This window comes from Sciurus carolinensis, chromosome 9, assembly GCF_902686445.1.
Source record: "Sciurus carolinensis chromosome 9, mSciCar1.2, whole genome shotgun sequence".
Lineage (NCBI taxonomy): Eukaryota > Metazoa > Chordata > Mammalia > Rodentia > Sciuridae > Sciurus > Sciurus carolinensis.
In genome coordinates, this window is record NC_062221.1 from 38,738,924 (window position 1) to 38,760,903 (window position 21,980).

The window sequence follows — 21,980 nt, forward strand, 5'->3', positions numbered from 1 at the left end:
CTTAAGTCCATTAAAACAAAAAATAAAAAGTCATTATTATTTTGTTTTAAAAAACCTCTTATTGTAAATCCCTACAGTTTTTAGAATGTGATATTTAACTCAGTTTCACTAAGGAGTGATAATATTATGATAACACCCTTATTTATGTTCTTGAAGTTAGTTTAACTATGAAAATGCATTTTTAATGTGATAGGTGTTTTGGAGGTGAAATGCTGAATGCATTAATTTTATAGCAGAATTTGTCTCTTTATTTAACCCAATCCATGGTGGAGGGTGAATGAACAGTATAAGTTGACCAAAATGCTAAGTAAAAAACAAAATATACTGAGTAAGTTTATGATTATTACCAGTTTGAAATATCAAATATATTACATACTAGTTCAAGAGATTTTGAAAACTACTTGTTTACAAGATTTACATGGTACTTAATGATTCTTGATCTCAAAATTCATTTATTCTACCATATAATACAGTTCTGTGTCTATATCTTTTCCAACTTACAGATTTATATCTTATTTTCTTATGTCATTATCTTTGATGCCCCATTTTACAAGCACAATCAAATGTTTCTTGCAATCAAAAGCCAAGTTTAGCATAATTTATTCTCTACAGAGTGGACATTTTGAATCAACACATTTAACAGTTAATTCTTGTCCAAAGTAACAAGATGCTGTAACTAAATACTTTCCCCCCTATGTGTTTTCTAGGTTCACAGTTGAACAAGAAATTGACTTAAAAGACATTTTGAAGGATCTTGGAATAACTGAAATTTTCATCAAAGATGCAAATCTGACAGCCCTGTCTGGTAAGAAATATATATCAACTTTTAAAAAACATTATTCTGTAAAAGCTTTTAAAAACTGTAATGTTAAATTTTTTATTTACCATGGAATTTGGAGGTAAAGTATAGCTATCACTTGCCAAATAAATCTGGCAAGAAGTATATTTAACTTATTCAAGCAAACCAATGAATACAGTCATAACATTAATTTTGTATTATGTGATGTATGTCTTATCTTTGATAGTAGATTTTATTCTCCAGGAGATCATCCCTTCTGACAGAATGCCTTGTAGAATCAATAAGTGTGTTGATTGAATATCTCAATATGTTCCAGTGTAATGAATCATAGTAAAGAGAGGAGAAGATAAATGAGTACCCCCTGCTGTGAGGGCTAGACCAAAGATTCTTTTTAAAGAATAAAGAATACCCAGCAAGATGATATAAACCTTTTCCTAAGTCTTCAATAAAAAACAGTGGTTTTGAAGAAGTAACTTCAAAGTACATAGGCTCATTGAGGTGTTGAGTAATTTATTCTAAATACCCCAAAGAAAAATCAAGTTAAATTATTGGATTCAGAAGCCTAACTTGTTCAGAGTAAAAACTCGTGAACTGTTGCTAACATTAAAGCATTTAGAATGTGTAATTAAAATAATTTTGGATGTATCTTTAAGTGGCTAACCCCAAGAAACTTATCATTGGAAAAAAGGCAATAGTGAGCTTAAGGCTTAGATTATTTTCTATCATTTCTTTGGAAGGCAGGAAAAATAGAATCTGGTTTCTGATCAGAAAAGGATAGCAACATAGTAAGATCAAGAAACTCAACTTGTAAGCCCCCTTTATAGGCAATTTTATTGAACCCTCTTATTCAATTAGAGAACATGCAGGTAATAGAAGTTTTTTTAAGCAGTTCCCATGTTACAGGGAAGAATTTAGTTTTCCTCTCCTGAATCAGCAGCCTGTAGACAATCAAGTTGGCCAAACTATAGCTTCTAAACCTGGATCGAATTCAACAAAAACAGATGCCCCCACTTCTGAAATTGCTTAGGGGGCACGTTTGTGTGTGTGTGTGTATGTGTGCACTTTTGTGAGCATGCATGCATATGAGAGAGAGAGACAGAGAAGGGGTCACAGCTTTTAAGAAATGCTCAAGGAGTGTGTGATCAGACAATCCCTCACCCTCCCAGATTTAGGATTGCGTAGATTGTTTTCTAAGCAGCAATCGGTTTCTAGCAATGAGTTGATACTGATGTATTTGGTACCACAACTTCTACTTCTCATTCAGAGGGCTTACAACCCTAAGGACCAATACAGCTTTTCTAAATGTCTACTATATAAATGTTCCTGTCTACACAAGAAAAATGAGTTTTCCCTGAGTAAAGTTTTCATGACTCATATCCAAGTTCTTGGGACTTGGAACTGCTCTTTGGGGTTATCAAGAAGGTAAGATTGGTGGAAATTCTAAAGATCATGTGGTATCTCTGTAGCTGAGTCAGAAGAAATACATTGATAATTGAAGCACAGCACAACTTAAAATGGAATGCTTTGTTCCTCAGGAATGAAGAGAATCTGTCTTATAAATACTGGCCAAATTCCAACTGGATAATTACATTCTCCTTTTTCAACATCTTCTCTTTTCAGTTTGATTAGTGATTCCTCACTGACTTACCCAAACATACAGGCAGTTATTTTACACAAATACAATATCTGCTGTCTCTCTGTCCTGAGGGAGTAGCACTGCAGCGGCAAATCAATTATTGTGGTCAGTCTAGCTTATAATTTCTGACATATTTGGAAGGTTTATAAGGTAATATTTAATTGCCTTTACTATGTACAGAGACAATGGACCATAAATATGCAATATGAATACAGATGGTTTGGAGATTTGAAATGACACTAGAATTTCTCAGATAATTCATATATTTTATATGCAGATAATCTGTTTATTTGATCATATCTCCATGAGGATTGAATCCTGCTCAGTGTCCTGTTCACAGATGCATTTCTGGTACCTGGCACAGGGCTGACACATACATGGCACACAGCAATGTTTACAGGATGATAAAATGAATGGAGGGAAGAAAGGAAAAGTTTTCTTTGCACACATCTTATACATTACATTTCTTAAAATATTTGTCTTCTTATAATAATCACCTAGCATTTGCCATTCTTATGCATCATCCAGTTCAGGTCTTCAGGATCACTTGAAAGAATGAAAGCCAACCTCTCAAGTTTTCAGCAGGAGTTCTTTGATTCGTTAAGTTACTAGTTTTATCAGAGTGTTGGTAGTGCTAGCAGTGATAATCACTCCAACTAATACATACTTCTTTTCTCTTCCTTTTTCTCACTCTCTTCCTCTCTTGCTCTCTCTCTTTCATTAATTTTCGAGCAACTCGTTCAGAAACTATCTACTGTCACAAGTACAAAATTTGCCTCTCTACTTCCTCTAAATTTGATAGCGTTTATCTCTGCATCATTTATTTGGACACCAAAGGCTCTGCTTGTCCTAGTTAGTATCTTTTTTATATAGCTAGATTGTTTCCTCTCCAAATAGCATGAAAATCATGAAACACGAAAACCTATAATTCTTAATAACCCACCCAACTACCCAGGAAAATTATTTTTCTTGTATTCGGTTACTAATTATTTTTCTTTTAGTGAGGATTTCATGGTGGTGAGGATATATAGTATCAATTGCCTTCCATACTGTCTATTCCTTTCATTAAACAACTGCTAGCAAGGCAGATAGATGAGAAAAGTGCTATGTCAGAAAAAATAAAGAAATGATTATGATATCATGCCTAACATAAAGGACTTGGAGGACTTATGGAAGAAAGATGTAACAGCTGGATTTAATAAAACTAAGACTGATAGACATGTTTTATTGAAACGGTGGTTCTCAACAAGGATGATTTTTTCCAACCCCACACGCACAGGGAACATTTGATCTCTTAGGCTGTCACAACGGGGGAATGTATCTACCTACTGGACACATCACTCTCAACTTCTACCATGCTCAGGACACGTTCCTTACTGTAAAAATTACCAATACAAATTGTCAATAGTGAAGAGATTGAGAAGCCTTTTATGAGAGAACACCTAATGGAAGTAGGAAAGAAGAAAATCAAATGGCAAATGGGAGTTTTTGAATCAAAAGACAGAGCAGAATATGTGTATGCATGTGTATATGTTTTCAAATGCATAGGACATTTTCAAACTGCATTTTAAAAAGTGATAGTAGCAATAGCATCTAGAACAGGAATCTCTTAGATGAGAGCATTTTCATTTCATACATCACTCTCCACTGGTATTTTACCTTGTATGTGTATTACTTTTTCAATTAAAATTCTTACTTAAAAATTAGAAAAGGTGTTTTAAAATTATATTAATGGAATTAATTGGTAAACTTGAAAGCACCCAGTGAACAATTCAGTCCTACTGTGACATTGCTACATTCTTAAATTATGTAATGAAAATTTTCTTTCTTCAAAAGTAGCAAATGTGATTTAGAAAATAGAAAACAAAAACTGCTTCACCTTCTCTTGCTTCCAGAAAAACTGAATGACTTGTGTTCCTTTGCTAAGACCTCTGGGATCCACTGTCATGAAATTGCATCCCATTGCATCCACTCTTATTTCAGATACTTATTACTGCTGTCCTAGACTATTTCAATAGCCTTCTAATAGTTTCCATTCTCTCTCCAGTTTAGTCTGTCTCATCCACCACTGCTGAGAAAGTTCACCTTAAGATCCATTTTCAGATCATTCCACGTCTTCTTCAAAGCCTGCTTCAGTCTGTGGTGCCACCCACTGCTCTGCAGGGCCTAAGACCTCAGCTCCCTCCAGCCATCGCTCTGGCTGATTCCTCACACACAGCTTGTGTTCCAGCTCTGTGCCTCAGCTCTCTCCAGCTCCCCATTGTTATGAAATCTCCCCTGTCTGAAATACTTTTTTTTTTTCCTTTGTACCAGGGGTTGAACTCAGGGGCACTCTACCACTGAACTACATCCCCAACCCTTTTTACTTTTTATTTTGAGACAAGGTCTTGCTAAGTTGCTAAGACTGGCTTCAAACTTGTGATCCTCCTGACTTAGCCTCCTGACTCATTGGGATTACCTGCATATGCCACTGTGCCCAGTTCTGGAACACCTCTTGAATTCAATCTCAGCTGGGGTATCCCTGACTTCAAAATCAAACCACCATGATTATACCAACCAGGAGTAATCACTCATTAAATTCCTGATATTTTGTACCTTTCTTTATGGCACATATCACATCTTACCTCCTATTATTGTTACTTTTGTGTTTAACATCCCCTGATAGAATTTAAACAACCCAAAGATAGATTCTTCAGCATTTGTCCTCAGAGACTCCCAACAGTGTTTCCTGCTTAGTTCTCACTGCATGGAGAAAAGAATAAGATGAGATGCTTCATATTTTTTTATGTTTATTTCTTCTTTCCAATTTGATATACATTGCTTTTGATGCTAAATTCCATTAACATAAAACACAGTAAAGACTCATACAATAAACATAGAATATAAAGAGTGCTGAGAATCATTTTCTTCTCAGGCTGCATTTAAAATGTTCATGGAGTTGCTGTGAGGATCCTGTTATGGAGTAGGGCTATTTTTGTAATGAAAATGAATGACTGTCAGCATTTGGATTAATAGGTAATCCTCTTGGAAGGTGTAAGGGAAAAGAGAAAGAGAGTACTAAATCCTTCGGCATGAAGTATGAGCTTTAATAAAGAAGCCAATAAAATAAAGGAATTAAGAAGACAAAGAGAAAGCCATATTCAGGTCAGACTCAAGTGCTGTGGATTTACACTGGACGAGCTCCTACATCCTGCCCTTGTTTGTTCTCTTTCCCCTTGCACCTGTAAGCCAGAGGGCTCACTTCTCTTCCTTTGCTATAATTCCTGTTCTGCTTCTGCCTTCTTGCCTGGACTAGTGCAACAGCTAACCAACTTGATCTTGCCCTGAGCTATCTGCTCATTCAATTCATCTTTCGCAGCTACTACCACAGGTATCTTCTAAAATTATAACAGTTGTGTCCCATTATTTCTGGACAAAACCCAGGCTCTAACCTTATAGTCAGAGCTCCTCAAATTATGTTTGTCTCCTGCCACTTCTCTGCTTTCTCATAGCACAGGTTCCAAATGGGACTTTCATGTCATCCCCTCTGTTTCTCTCACTTTGCAAGGGCCGTCTTCTGCTTGGAATGTCCTTGCCCCCTTCTCTCTCTGACTTTCACTCTTCCACTTCAAGAACCAGCCTGAATGTCACCCTCTCTGAGAAGTTTCCCCTGACACCCCCTCTCCTTCCTAGGTGGTTTACTGTTCTTCATCTGGAACCTGGTAGCACTTTGCACCTACTTCTGTTATTGCGTGTCTCACCTTTTCCTGGGACAGTTTGTTCACTCTAAGCTCAGAGCTGTTCAAAAGTAGGGACTGAGCTTAGAGGTTGTCCTGTCCCCAGAGTCCAGCATGGTGCTGGAGGGGTAGGATAGATTCTGGGTGGGAAGTGACTAATGGCACTGGTCGCTGCCTGGCTACAAGTGAGAGCTCTTCTGTTATGCCTCTCGCCTGTCCCACTTGCCACATGGGCCCCGGTGGGTCCAAGAACAGGCCTAAGAACAGGCCTGACTTCTATCTACCTCTCTAAACTTCATCTCCACCCTACACGCTACTCTGCCTTCAGGTCTTCCCACAGCTGCTTCCTTTTTTATTCCTTTGGTCTCAGCTGACATTGACCTTCTCAGACACGCTTCCTCATGCTCTTTGTCAAGCATCAGCTCTTCCATGGCCCCAGTCACCCACCTACACATCACTTTATCTTGTTTTCTTGGTTATTTTTTACCACACCCTGAAATTGTGGTCATTTATTGATTTGCTTTCTTTTACTGTCAGTCTATTTATGTCCACCTTCCTCTTATTAGGAAGAAACTGTTTAGTTCCCCATGGTAGACCCAGGGCATCAACAGTATCTGACACACAGTAGGTGCACAGTACATAAATGAATGAACAAATAAATAAATATTTGCTGTCTCTGAAACAAAATCTATCCAGAAAAACAAACAACAAATGTTATTCCTCTTTTGAAGGAATACTCTAGAAAATTTTCTGAATATCATGGGTGGGGCTGAAGCTAAAAATATTTTAGCAACTAAAGCACAGAGGCACTTTTGGTATCAAGGGTTCTGTTGTGATAGTCTATTTTGCTATTTTAAGCACGCCCTTGTGATGCAGAATTTTATTTAAATTGACCTTATTTAGTAACAGTGCTACAAAGGAAGTATTGGCCTAAACTTGCATGATGGCCATCCTACCAGCATTATGTCAATCTCAAATAGTTAGAGTCTTGGCACCCTGCACAATATCTCATATGGAGAGTGCACTTGATAAATATTTGCTCAGTGACTGAATGAATGCCTTAATACCTTGCCCTGATTTCTTCATAAGAGTTTGAATTTATGCCCAGTTCTTCTCTGGGAAACATAGGGTTCACTGGCCCTGTTCCCATTTTATCCATTGTAAAGAGCCTCACTCCTCACAGCCTGGAGGAAACTAGGACCAGTCATTTGGCAGTAGAATCTGCCATGGCCAGAAGAAAAGAAGAGGCTGCTTAAGACTTGTGTACAGATTTTTTTCTTTTTCTTTCTTCCCTCCTTCCTTCCTTGTGGTAGAGTGCTTGCCTAGCATGTGTGAGGCCCTGGCTTTAATTCCCAGTACCACCACCACTAAAAAAAGTTTAAATGCATTTGCCTTTGATTTATTGATTGAGAAATTAGCTAACTTTTCTCTAACCAGTAAGATGAAGTCATCAGCGTAAGTTTCCATAACAGTCCTACATTCTGATCCAGTTCAATACCTGAGTATGTACCTGGTTCCTGACATTGTGCAGAGGGTTGTGGATGAGGTGAATAGGACAGGCTGTGTGCAGGCCCTGGAAGAGCACACAGTCAGCCTAGCAGGACAGATGGTTTTGATTGACACTAATAACACAGGATGAGCAACATAGGTGGGCAGGTGTAAGAAGTGATGAACTTGCCTATTTTCCTGCATGACTTGATCTCTAGGATTTGGTGGCCCCAGACATACTTACTGAAACAACGTTTAGCTAAAATTTATTTTAATGTCTCTGCTTGAAGTTTGTCCTAAGGGTGGGGGAGCTCTATTTCCTTTCATTCCTCAGTATCTGTGATATTATTTCTTTCTTGTCACATTGTTTTCATGTATATCAAAGGATGGTGTTATTCTGATGGCTAAGGATCCGGAAATCTTGTTTATATCTGTATATATTTACTGAACTTCAGTTAGTGGTGCTGTGGGAATTGAACCTTAGATTCAATCTTTGTTTTACTGTCTTTGCAACAGACAATAACTGGTTGTTGTGTCCCATTCCCTTTACTCTTCCACTTGATCAGATATTTAAGTTTTTAGCCTGGGTTTTGTACTCTGCCTCTGTTGCCGTTCTTAATTTTCAAAAACAAACTTTATAGCCACAGTTGTGAACAGAATTGTGGTCATGGTGTCCATAGAACAGAACTAAAGGATGTTTTATAGTATGAAATAGCTAATCCCTTTCATTTAACAATTGCTGAAATTCTCTTTTTTGTACTATATTGTGTTAAATTCTAGAAAACTGCACCTTACCAGGCAACTCCCTCTACTTCATGCTGCTCATTTTTTTGATCCACTTATAGCCAGAAATCAGGGATTCTAAGACCTTGCTTAAGGAAGTTAACAATCAGTCCAGGAAGAGAGAATCATTAATGCAGGTGTGATATATTACGAAGTCTTCAGTAAAATTAGTTTTTGGTTTCAGTAGGAAAGAATGATCAGATCTACTTTAAAACGTAGAAGGAATCAGAGGAGAGCGGAAGAAAAGTCTGGGGCTAGAAGTTGAGCCTTAGAAGGTGATGGGCATCTCACTGTACAGCAAGGGTTAAGGGAGGATCTGTAGAAACAAAACACAGTAAAATTTGAGGCAGTTCAGTTCAAATAATCTGAAGTACAGTGCATGGGGGGTGATGGATGGTGAATGTGTGAAGCAGAGGCAGCCTTCGAGCTTGCACCTCAAGCAGGCCTGCAACAAGATGGAGATAAAGGAAGCGGAAGAGGGGACAAAGGGTGTTAAGATCATCCTGGGGAAGTATCAGTGTGACCTGGAGGCAGTTAGTGGTAGATTTGTGAAGTACTACGCAATGGTACATTCAGGCATCTATTGAAACTCATTGTATATGTTTCTGAGCTTAATTTTCTGATTTTTTTTTTTGGGGGGGGACAGGTACTGGGGATTGCACTCAGGGGCACTCAACCACTGAGCCACATCCCCAGCCCTATTTTGTATTTTATTTTGAGACAGGGTCTCACTGAGTTGCTTGGTGCCTTGCTTTTGTTGAGTCTGGCTTTGAAATCACAATCCTCCTGTCTCAGCCTCCCAAGCTGCTGGGATTACAGGCATGCACCACGTCACCCGGCAATTTTCTGAATTGCTTAAAATTTGTTTTTTAGCCAACTCAGAAAAATCGTCCACATTATCTGTCGTCACCCTACAATGCAATGGCATACCAGAACTTCTTGCTCCCATTTAACTACAGCGTAATACCCACTCACAACCTATCCTTTTCTCTTCCTCTTTTCCCCCTACGCTTCCTGGCCTCTGATAACTTCATTTCTACTGTCAATTTCTGTGAGATCTACTTTTTTAAATTCCACACATGAGTAAGATCATGTCTTTGTGTGCCAGGCTTATTTCACTACATAATGGTCTTCATTTCCATTCATGTTTTCACAAATGACAGTTTGTCACTCTTTTTTTTATGGATGAATAGTATTACACTGTGTATATGTATCACCTTTTTTTGGTCTATTCCTCAGTTGATAGGCACTTAGGTTGTTTCCATTTCTTGGCTATTTGAATAGTGCTACAGTAACCATGGGAGTGCAGATGTCTCCTTGACATACTGATATCATTTCCTTTGAATATGTACCCAGGAGTGGGATTGCTAGATTATATGGTTGTTCTACTTTTAATTTTTTGAGGAACCTGCATATTATTTTCCATAATGGCTGTATTATGGAACTATGGCTGTTTTTTTTATTATTGTTGCTCTTGAGGTTTTGTTTTGTTTTTTAGTTCTTCATGTACTCTAGGTATTAACTCCTTTTCAAATATGTACTTTGCAAATAAGCAAGTATCCTCTACCACTCCAGTATTTTCTTCCATTCTGTTGATTGTCTTCTTTGCTGTTCAGAGGCTTTCCAGTTAAATGTACTTCAATTTGTATATTTTTGTTTTTGTTTCTTGTGCTTTGGGGTCATGTGCAAGAAATCTTTGCCCAGTCCCTTATGAAAAGGAAACATTTTCCCTATGTTTTCTTCTAACAGTTTCATAGTTCCAAGTCTTATTAAATCTTTACTTTTATTTGATTTTTGTAATTGGCAAGAGATAGTGATCTAATTTCCTTATTCTGCATGTGAATATCCAAATTTCCCAGCACTATTTATTGAAAAGATTTCTGTCTCCAGTCCTTGTTCTTAGCAACTCTGTCAAACATCAGTTGACTATAGAAACAAGAATTTACTTCCAGGCTCTCACTTTGTCCCACTCAACTACATGTTCTTTTGTATGCCAATACCATGCTGGTTTTGATTGCTACAGCTTAGTAGTATGTCTTGAAGTAAAGTACTCCTGTTTTGTTCTTTATTGCTTAACATGACTTTGGCTTTTTAGGATCATTACACTACCACGGAAATTTTGGACTTTTTTTTTTTTTTTTAGTTTTGTGAAGAATGTCATTGGCATTTTGGTTGGATTACATTAATCTACAGAATGTTTTGGGTAGTATGAACACTTTAACCATATTGATTCTTCCAATCCATGAAAAGGAGATATCTATTTTTGGTGAGCTCTTCCATTTCTCTCATCTGTAGTTTATAATTTTTATTGTAGAGATCTTTCATCACTTGCATTAAGTTATTCCTAAGTACTTTTTCATAGCTATTGTAAATAGCTATGTTTTCTTGATTCCTACTTCAAATAAACCACTATTGTCAGACAGCAGTGCTACTAGCCTGATTGTTCTAGCACAACCAGCACTAATTTGAATAAAAGTGGTAAAAGTGGGCATCCTTGTCTTGTTCCAGGTGTTAGAAAACTTTCCCCTTTTCTCTATTCACTGTAATGTTAGTTGTTGTGGTCTTTATTATATTGAGGTATTCCTTCTATACCGAACCCTTCAGTGTTTTAAATCATGAAGGGAAGTTGAATTTTATCAAATGCTTGTTTTTTGTATGTTTTGAGATAATTTTATGGTTTTCATTCTTTATTCCATTGATGTAATGTATCACAGTTATTGATTTGCTTATATTGAATCATCCCTTGCATTCCTGGGATAAATTGCACTTGATCATGGTGAATAATCCTTTTAATATGCTATTGAATTTGATTTGCCAATATTTAACTGGGAATTTTTATATCTGTGTTAATAAAGGATATTTACCTATAGGGTTTTGTTTGCTTATTTGTTTGATTTTTATTGTGATTGTGTTTTTATCTGTTGTTGGAATCAGGATAATGCTGGTCTCGTAGACTGTGTTGGAAAGATTTCCTTTCACTTTTTTTTTTTTTTTCTTCTGAGTAAGCTAAGGAGAATTGTTTTTAATTCTTCCATAGATGTTTGGTAGAACTTAGCAGTGAAGTCATCTGGTCCTGGACTTTTGTTTAATGAAAAAGTTTGTTGTTGTTTTTGTTTGAAGTGCCAAGCGAGCACTATACACAAGACTTACACTTCTAACCCAGATTCCAAATCATTCTCACTACTTGTTATTGGTCTTTTCAGGTTTTCTATTTCTTCATAATTCAATCTTGGTACAGTGTATGTGTCTAGGAATTTGACCATTTCTTCTAGGGTATCAAAGTTTGGGATATATATAGTCGTTTGTAATCATGTCTAATCATCCTTCATGTTTCTGTGATGTTGGTTATAGAGTCTTTCTGATTTTCTGATTTTTTAGAGAATGTTTATATTTATGTTGACAAGCGAATTGGGTTTATGGTTTTCTTTTCTTATAGAGTCCTTATTCAGTGTTGGCAGCAATGTAAAACAACCCACAGATGAATTACATAGCTTTTATTCTCTTTCTAAAATTTAGAGTGGTTTTTATAACAGATAATCCTACCTGTTCTTTTAAGATTTGGACATAATCACCTAGAAAACCATTTAGGCTTGCAGAATTTAATTTTAAGAATATGGTAAGTTTTTTTTTTCTTTTTGTCTACTGTTTCAATAAATTTAATGGTTACCGAAGGATTCAGATATTCTTTTTTTTCCCCTTGACTTAATATAACCTAGTTCATAGCAAATCTATTTTCAAATTATCTGTATAAAGAAGCATACAAAATCTCTGAGGGGAATTAGGAATATTCTGTGTCTCATTTGTAAAGGTTGGCTGATAAATTTATCAAATTTACCAAATTGTTTTATAAATTTCACTCTAAAATTATATTTCTTTATGTTTATATACATTTATCTGCAGAAAGTTATACATCTTAATCTTCATTTTTCTCAAAATTCTCTTCTGTATCTTTAGGTACATCCTTTGTTCTGGGGGAGGTTATCTCTCTTTTTTCTTCACAAATCTTGTTAAAAGGTCTGTCCATTTTATTGTCTTCTAAATAACTAGCTCTTGGAGAATTACCCTTATCTTTCTTGATCCTTCTGCCACAGACCTTGCAGTATCCCTGTCACCAACACCACCATATTATGTGGGTAAATGGGAACATACAAGACTTAGAAGGTTATAACATTGGGAGCAGAGGCCAATGACTTTTCCTGTTTCAGTGAGTCCAGTGTAGCTAGTATGTTGGGCCTACTAGCTATTGGAGGCTTTCTTCTGTGCAAATTAATTAGTTGAAATATCATTCAGTGTCTTTGAAAACTCACCTCCCAGTATTGGAGGAGGACTTAACTGGCAATGTGGATGTTCATTACCCTTTAGGACCTGGATCCTGTCATTTTGTAGTCAGAGCCGTAGTGCTGGTTCTTGACACATGACCTTTCCTTAACTGACAAACTGATGAAAATGGGCAGCAGAATCTGAAAACTGAATGGCATCATTTCCTGCTAAATGCTTAATATACTTTACTGTCTTGGAGTCATATGCTTGTTTTCCCAACCAAATATATTTGATTACTTAACACAATTTATACTTTTCCTTTTGTTAAATAAAACAAAACATAACTACTCCTGTGGATTTGAGAGAGCTAATTATACTTAACTGCCAAAAGTAAAAGCTTGATTATTTTTTATTTTTTTCTAATCATTAAATATATTTTATAAGAAAATATTATAATTATGAGACAGACTAATGATGCCACACTTATATCTTAATATCAAATATAATCTGAGGAAATAATATTTCTCTTAAAAGTATATTCAGAGATGCTGTTGTTAGTTGTCTTGGTGCTTATTCAGAATAATCAAGTACATGCAACCAATGGATCAAAAATGTTAACAAACATCTTCCCCTCTGCATATAGAATATTTAGGTATCTTTGAAAACTTTAAGGGAAAATGTACGTTGTGGGTAAAAACTTGGTTTCTTACAAAGTCTTACTAAGGTGTCAAATGGGAAATCTATTGTGTTTTTACAGAATGGTGCTGGACATCAGCAACAAATTTATTTAACTGAAGTTGGGATTACACCACCTAGAATTGAAAAAAAAAAAAAAAATACAGTGGTATGAGCTTGAGTAATCCTTTCTTGTGCATCTTCTTTTAAAAAATGTATTTGGAGTCTCTATTTTGTCATTGCTTTGTTATAATCTTGGAAAACAGTTGGAAACTCAAGACAAAAAATCATTTTGTAGTTTGCTAAGTCTGCCACAACGAAGTACCCTAGATTTAGTGGCTTAAAAGCAGAAATTTATTTTCTCACAGTTCTAGAGGCCAAAAGTCTGAGATAAAAGTGTCAACAGGGTTGGTATCTTCTGAGACCTTCCTTTTTGACTTTATAGATGGCATCTTCTCCTTCTGTCTTAAAATGGTATGTTAGTCAAGATTCTCCAGAGAAACAGAACCAAGAAAATGTGTGTGTGTGTGTGTGTGTGTGTGTGTGTGTGTGTGTGTGTGGTGATGGTGGAATGTATACATATATATGGGGAGGGAAAGAGAAAGACAAACCGATTTATTTTAATGATTATTTCATAGGGTTGTGGAGGCTCTGAAAATCCAAAATCTTCATGGTAGAGACCCCAGGAAGAATTGTAGCTGAGTCTAAAAGTAGGTTGCTGGTGTACTTTCTCCTTGACAGGAGGAGGTCAGCCTTAGTTCAGCTGACTGGGTGAGGCTCACTCACATTGTGAGGGTGATCTACTTTATCCAAAGTCCACTGATTTAAATGTTGATCTCATCCAAAAACATTTTCAGGAAAACATCCAGAATAATAATTGACCAACAATCTGGGCATTATGCAAGTTGATACATGAAATTAATCTTCTCATGGTCATCTCTCTGTACTTATCCATGTCCATATTTCCCCTTCTTATAAGAACATTAGTTGTCTTGGGTTAGAACACTCCCTAATTACTTCATTTTAATTTAAGATAATATTTCTAAATCTAGTCACATTTTTAAGTACTGGGAGTTAGAACTTCAACAAATGAATTTGAGGGGACGATTTAACCCATCATGACCATTAATTTAAAAGTAAGCATAAATAGAAAGGCAATTTAAAGGAAAAAAATAATCTTCCTGTTATTAAAAATGTATTATTTCCTTGGCTCTTGGGCTAACATATCTTTATGAATCTTCAGATAAACCAATTAACAAGAATGAAAGCGAACTTTCTTAAAAACATCTATTCACATTTCTATAAACTTGAAGTCAATTTTATCTTTCTTTGCAAAGGATATCTACATTATCATACTAATTAGAGATTAGGTTGAGAAAAAAAATTTTTTATTCAGGTTATTTTTGGATTTTTACCAGCTTTCAGTATGTACTTTTTATTTCAAATTAGAGTGCACTGTGTACAATGTTTTTATCTTGAGTTATGAACTTATTTGAAGACACTACTAAAAACAGATTTTCCACATTTTCTTACAATGCAAGAAATAAACAATGGAAAATTACCAATAAAAATGAAGAGGAAAATTAACAAGAAAATATACAATGAGGGCAAATTAGAAACCATATCTTCAATGGTTCTCTCATATCATAAGTGAAATCTTGTGATTTTTTATCTCGTCTTTTTTTTTTAAATCAGAATCTTAGTCTCACATCTCCAAATCTTATTTAACGAAAGGATTGAATATTTCCCTCTCCCTGATACTGAAAAAACCCCTTCTGCTTGATTCTTGTTTTGCAGATAACAAAGAGCTATTCCTTTCCAAAGCAATTCACAAGTCTTTCATAGAGATTAACGAAGAAGGCTCAGAAGCTGCCGCTGCCTCAGGTACAAAGTTGTTTTCCCAAATCTTCTTGCCTTCCCTAGATTTATATATTTAAAATAACCTTGGGTGGGGGCGGGACTCATTTTCAGAACCAAGCCAAAAAACAGACTCTTTCCTAAGTTAGAAATCAAGCAAATGCTGAGCCAGTCAGAACTTTCTAAACAGGATGTGAAGCAAGCACTCAGTCCACTGGTCCTTCGCTTTGTAACCCCATCTTCATTTTCTTCCTAAAGAGACACAGGACACCTGGCAGCTCTGGTAGAATGCATTTTCCTACAGAACTTCCTTTTAAAATATTTTAAATATTTCCCTGGTACCCATTTAAGCATTTTTATTCCTCCCTAATGATTCTTAGAAATTCATTCTTAATTTTATCAGTGAAAAGTTTGGATTCTTTAGAAGCACATACATTTGTAAGTGTGTGCGATGGATATAATAAATAATTTTAAATGCTCTTAACTAAATACTAACAACGCAATAGTTTTAAATAAATAATTTTTTAGATCAACATAAATCACATGTCCAAATTACAATGGTAAATATCTTTGATCATTTTGATGGTTCTGACTTCCCTAGTTAACTGATAACTTTGCCACTGCATTTTTCTCCTCCTTTCATTTGTTTGGATTCAATTTTATGTTCCACAGCTATCATCCAATTTTAGCAGGATACCAAGCCTACCCTGGTCATATGTTTGTTTTGCAGCACATTATTTCTAACTTCACTAGTCATAACAGTGTTTTCCAAGAGGGTGTAGAAGTACTAGTCTTGGGCATCAGAAATCTTACATAATCTAATCTGGACTTTTTTTTTTTTTCCTGATAACTAACCACACTGCAGCAACCATCCCAGAATGAAGGGGAATTCAGCATCCCACCTTATAAAGCACCATAGCATGGTTTACTGCTGCACTTTTCCTCTTAATCCCTGACAGTCCACCTCTTACTGTGATTTACTATGTCAATAGACCCATTTTAAACAGAAGAAAGTGACTGGAAAACAAAAACTGCCTTTGTTTTTTGTCACGAGGATTTTTCTTTCTTCTCCCTCTTCCCTTAACTGAAAGGATGTTTTGATAAAAGCACAAATATTTATTTTAGGGTGAGAATAGAACTTTTGTAACAGGCAGAATAAATAGTCCTATTATTTTTGGTGGGGTGGAAGGAGACAATGGTATGGTTTGTTTTGTTTTGTTTTGTTTTTAATCAAGTAGAAATGTTAATACCTTTAAAATTTTTCTCTAAGCCTTTAAAATCTTGTGTTCTGTAAATTGTTGCCTTTCCATTAGATGAACAGATATAGATAGTTTTGAGAAATTATTCATTCCTCTCTGCACATCCTTGGACATGTAATTACTTTCTCTCTGCACTGTAGGATTGATTGCAATTAGTAGGATGGCCGTGCTGTATCCTCAAGTTATTGTGGACCATCCATTTTTATTTCTTATCAGGAACAGGAGAACTGGTGAGTCTGTTATGAGAAGACGACTTTATTCAAAAGGGCACAAAGAAACTTTCTTTTTTAAAAAGAGGACTGCCCAATAGAATTTAAAAGATAATGTCTAATGGTCAAATGATTTTTTTAAAGATGAAAATAATCTGTATTTGTATTTCTTAAAACATTGATAATTGTAAATGAGAAGGAAAATAGCCCATTCTTCTGTTCACCCTCTTTTTTTGTTCACTTCCAAATGAACACAGGTACGATCTTATTCATGGGACGAGTCCTGCATCCTGAAACAATGAACACAAGCGCACATGATTTTGAGGAACTTTAAATGACTTAATTTGAGTAACAAGAAAAAACGCAACGAAGCACATTATGTTTGCAACTGATCTATATTTAGGATTTGTGTTTTACAATATATCTTAAGATAATGTTTAACATAGCTCCAGATAGAAATGATATATGTGAATTATAGGTCAACCTGACAAGGAATGTTATCAGTATTAAGGTAGTGGTCCTGTTATGTCATTGTGTTTGCTGTGCTGTTGTTTAAAATAAAAATACATATTGAACATGTAAACAGTTGTTTTTCATTTTTAAAAGTAGCAGTAGTATACCTATACCTATCAGTTAAATTTGGAAACAATAATATTTCAGTAGAAATTGGGGTATACAGATACCAGTAGGAGAATTTGGAAATAGTAATGTTTTGGTGCTTCTTAAATCTTTCATAATCATGCAGAATCAAAACACCAAGGTAAAGTAGCATTGTATACTTCTATATAACAAGCCTCAGCAAAAGCGAGGTTCTAAGCAACTCATTGACACCCTGTCTCTAAATAAAATACCAAATAGTCCTGGGGATGTAGCTCAGTGGTACAGTGACCCTGGGTTCATCCCTAGTACAAAAAAAAAAAAAAAAGCCATAATATATGAAATGAAGACAGATACTCCACTAAAATTTGAACTGCCATTTCTTTGATATCAACATAGAGGGCAGGACAAGGCAATGCAAGCTGAATATCTATCTGTAAGACTCCATAACAAAACTTGTTAGAAAAAAATAGGACTATGCAAATGCTACAGACATTACGGGTTTGTACACTCACTATATTAAGATGCTTTTATATTATTATTTTAGAATGTACTCCTTCCATTTATTTTAAAAAAAGGTTTATTGTAAGACAGCATGCCATGGGATGCCAGCAATAACCTCATACATCTTGTGCTTACCTATCTCTTAAATGCATCAAGAGCCCTCATCAAGTGACTGACTGCACCATCTAGGTTTGTGTAATGTGTACACTTTTTGATGTTCACGCAGAGATGAAGTGCCTCAGGACTCAGTTCTCAGAACATACTCCTGATGTTAAGTGATAAATGACTATACTAGTGATTTAGATATGGTTAACTTATAGAAAATTAGCTCAGGCAGTGAAGTATATTAAAGCAGTACTTGTCAAACTTTAATGTATAATGTAGTCAACTGGGGATCTCATTACAAATGCATATGCTCATTGAGTTGTTCTGGGGTGGGACCTGATTGCATACTTCCCAAGTGAAGCCTTTGCTGTTTGTCCATGGACTTTACTTTTTTTCACTTTGGTAACAAAACTCCACTTAACATAGGCTTACATGTTTAATATTTTCATAAATGGAAACAGAAAAACCATACAATTCATAGGGCTTGGAGGTATTCAGGGAGGGGCGGGGTGGTAATCTGCATTAATAATGTAATACATTTGTCCAAAACAAAGGAAAAATAGTTTTTACTCTAAAGTCTCTTTTCTATTACATGCTATGAACAAAAGCAAAATTCCTCTGCATATTTGAACACGTGAAATATATTCTTTAAAAATATGGAGACATTTATAGGTAATACCCAGGAAAGAATTTATGAATATCCAAGGACACAACACTTAACACTGAATCTTTTACAGCTTATATTTTGAGAGGACTTATAGTTTATTCATAAATCTCCAGTTATTGTAGAATAGTTGCTCTTGTTTTCATTTATAATTTATGCAGGCTGGCCTAACTGATGTTGATTCTGTATTGAAATTCTGAGTTTGCAATATTCTTCATTACCATATTGCTACTTGTTAAGCATTACATACATTGCTGTATCTGTTCATCAGTCAACTAAATGTGTTACCTATAAGGAAGAATAAACATCATTAGGCACCGTGAATTTTATAAAGCCCCAAATGCATTTTTTGTTAGCTGGTATAAGATTAAATTCTCCCATTCAGAATGTTTGTTTTAAAATATTTCAATACAATTTAGGTGTCATTTAAATGAAAATAGATTCTTCCTTGTTCTGAGCTTGCTTGTGGAATGCAATAATAACTGACAGTGCAAGGTTTTCCTTTGGCTTGATTTTTTTTTTTAATAATTTCTTCAACATTTTCCTTTCCCTGGAAAAAACACCGTACAGTTCAGTTCCATTTCCTTTAAAAGGAATATATTACCACATAAATGTACTCATAGAACATGCACAGTGTACCAAAGCTTTTTGTTCTTTGAACCAATTTTTGGGGGGAAATCAGTAATAATTATGTTTTTTACTTTTATTTGAAATCCTGATTTTACTTTTTTTGTCTATGCAATAGGCTGGATGGAATAATTGTAGAGAATGTAATCTGTCAATCTTTACACCACAACCAGAACCAAATGATGGTTAGAATCACTGTTACAGAAGTGTTTATTTGAACCCCAGAAAAACAAAGTTGTTTTATAAAAATAATGCAAATAAAGAGAAAATATGGTAAGCAACATATTCCATTCTCATTAAATATGCACATTTTACATAATTCACTGATTTACTGTATAATTAACTTCTTGAATGTGTAAATGATAGCCATTTTTCTTATTTGAGTAACTTATTTTGCTTATTGACCAAAGACAACTTGAAGTGTGTCTTGGTGAAATGTGCGTTTTTATTGTAATCTTGAGAAAATAAGATGAATGGCTATTCGTAATATACAAAATGGTGGGTGAAAAATCACTGTTCCCTAGGAAGTGATGGAATAGGGGTGGTGGGAGTAAGAAGTGTGATGTGGTATCAAGACAGGGAGAGATGGACAGACAACAGAAGCAAGGGTAGTGTGGGCAAATCTGAAACCAGCGTCCTACAGGTTCTCACCATTTGATATGTGGGCCCAGATGAGAAGGAGCCACTTCTCACCCACCTCCAAGCGACATGTCTTCAGTTATTGTTCTGCCTAGAAACCGAACTAGAAAACCACTCCATTGCGTCCTTACAAGGTTGTGCATCAGCATGTGTGTTTACGTCTGCCTTTTTCTGTCCTTTTCTTTTTAATGCTTGTTTTGGCTTTTTTTTTTTTTTTTTTTTTTTTGCCGTGCTGGGGATTGAACCCAGGGCCTTGCGCTTATGAGGCAAGCACTCTACCAACTGAGCTATATCCCCAGTCCATTTTTTAAATTTTTATATGTTCTTTTGAATTATACATGACAGTAGACTCTATTTTGATATAATTATACAAGCATGGAATATATGTTATTCTAATTAGATTAATGCTTGTTTTAATAACTTATTGTCTGCACTGACAAATTTTCTCCTGTGTCAATAAATGAGAAAAATCCTTCCGCGTCCATTCTTATTTACTAGGCAGTAACTTACTCTCCCTCAGAATGCTTGATGGCATTTATTCCATCAAGGGGAAACACCCTCCCTTTTTTTCTTGTAGTACTGGGGATTGAACCCAAGACTGTAGCCTAGAATGTACCATTTTCCTGCTGGGATTACAGACAAGCTCCGTAGAGCCTAGCAAGGAAACCCCTTTAAAGGAAAAGAGGCAGCAGATTAATTTTTTTCAACCAGCCTTGCATTTCTTCATTTATGAATGTTCAACAAGGCTTGTATTCCCAGAGACACCCCATTTTTATGATATTATTTTTTTTCTCTTTAGAGATAAAAATGATTTTTTTGCATTTATATTCAAGGGGGGTATTGGTCCCTAGATTTCTTCTCTCTTCATTTGGTTTTGGAATAGAGTAAAACTGGTCTCATAGAAGGAGTTAGGAATTGTTCCTTCCTCTTTTATGTTTTTAGATACAGTGTAGAATAAGTTTTATTTCTTCCTTAAATGTCTGGCAGAATTTATCAGTGAACCTGGCTTGGCATGGACTTAATCATTTTTAGAAAATGTTTAATACTAATTCAATTTCTTTAATAGATATAAGTGCTGAAACTTTATTTTTTCTTGAGTTTGAGTAGTTTGTGTTGTGTCAATAATTAAATCATTTCATCTAAATTGTTTGATTTAGATGTGTAGAATTGCTCTTAATATTTCCTCATATCCTCCAATGCCAGCAAGATCATCTGATGTCCCTTCTTTCAGTGCTGACCATTGTAATGTGCATCTACCTCTTTTCCTCTTTGGTCAGTGTGATTGGAGGTATATCGGTTTTATTCATCTTTACAACTATAAACTTTAGATTTCATTGCAGTCATTTCATTCATCTTTCATCTTTTATGTATTTCTTTCTGCTTGCTGAGTTTGCTCTGGTTTTTCTGATATGTTCAGATGGAAGCTTATATTAATAACTTGAGGCCTTTGCTTCTTTTTAAGTACAAGTTTAAAACCCTCTGAATTCCCCTCTCAAAATCCTTCAGCTATCTCAAACTTTGATGTGTTAGGTTTTCATTTTCATTCATTTACAAATATTTTCTAATTTATCTTCAAAATTCCTTTTTGACTATGAATATTTAAAGACTAATTTTCAACTACCTGAGGATTCTCATCTATTTGATTTTTAGTTTAATTCCATTTTAGAGAGAACAATTAGTATGGTGTTAAGTCTCTTAAATTTATTAATACCCCAGACTATGGTGTATCTTTGCGAATGTTTCATGTGTATTTTAAGAGTGTGTATTCTCCTACTGTTGTGGGGTTGGGATGTCCTATAAATGTTCATTAGGTCAAGTTGGTTGATTATACTGTTCTCTCATATCTTTGCTTATTTTCTGTCTGCTTTACCTGTTACTGAGGAAGGAAGGAGGGTTAGGGGTTCAGTTGTATTATATTATTTATTATTTTTCCTTTTGGCTCTGTTTTTGTATTGTGTAATTTGAAGCTATGATAGGTGTATATGTATTTAGAATTGTTATGTCTTTTCTTGGAAAGTTAACCCTTTTATTGCTATATTTTTGTTGTTCTTATCCATGAAATGTTTTCCTTGCTTCAATTCTACTTTGATATCAGTATAGCAGCTTCAACTTTCCTTTGATTAGCATTTGCTTGGTAACTTCTTCCATCTTCTACTTTTAAC

General features: G+C 35.3%; 1 protein-coding gene across 2 annotated transcripts in view; it reads left to right on the plus strand.

Annotated features, from left to right (window-relative positions):
• The window catches only part of Serpini1 (serpin family I member 1), an 86,694-nt gene extending 69,414 nt beyond the window's left edge, over nucleotides 1–17,280 (plus strand). Inside the window, exons 7-10 of one of the 2 annotated variants that reach the window (XM_047563033.1) lie at nucleotides 708–805; nucleotides 15,155–15,241; nucleotides 16,614–16,703; nucleotides 16,940–17,280. In XM_047563033.1, coding sequence (XP_047418989.1) covers nucleotides 708–805; nucleotides 15,155–15,241; nucleotides 16,614–16,703; nucleotides 16,940–17,016 — 352 coding nt within the window. In that variant the 3' untranslated portion in view covers nucleotides 17,017–17,280. The remainder of the gene's footprint in view (nucleotides 1–707; nucleotides 806–15,154; nucleotides 15,242–16,613; nucleotides 16,704–16,939) is intronic. The other variant, XM_047563032.1, reaches the window with a different exon arrangement.
• Nucleotides 17,281–21,980: the final 4,700 nt, after the last annotated feature.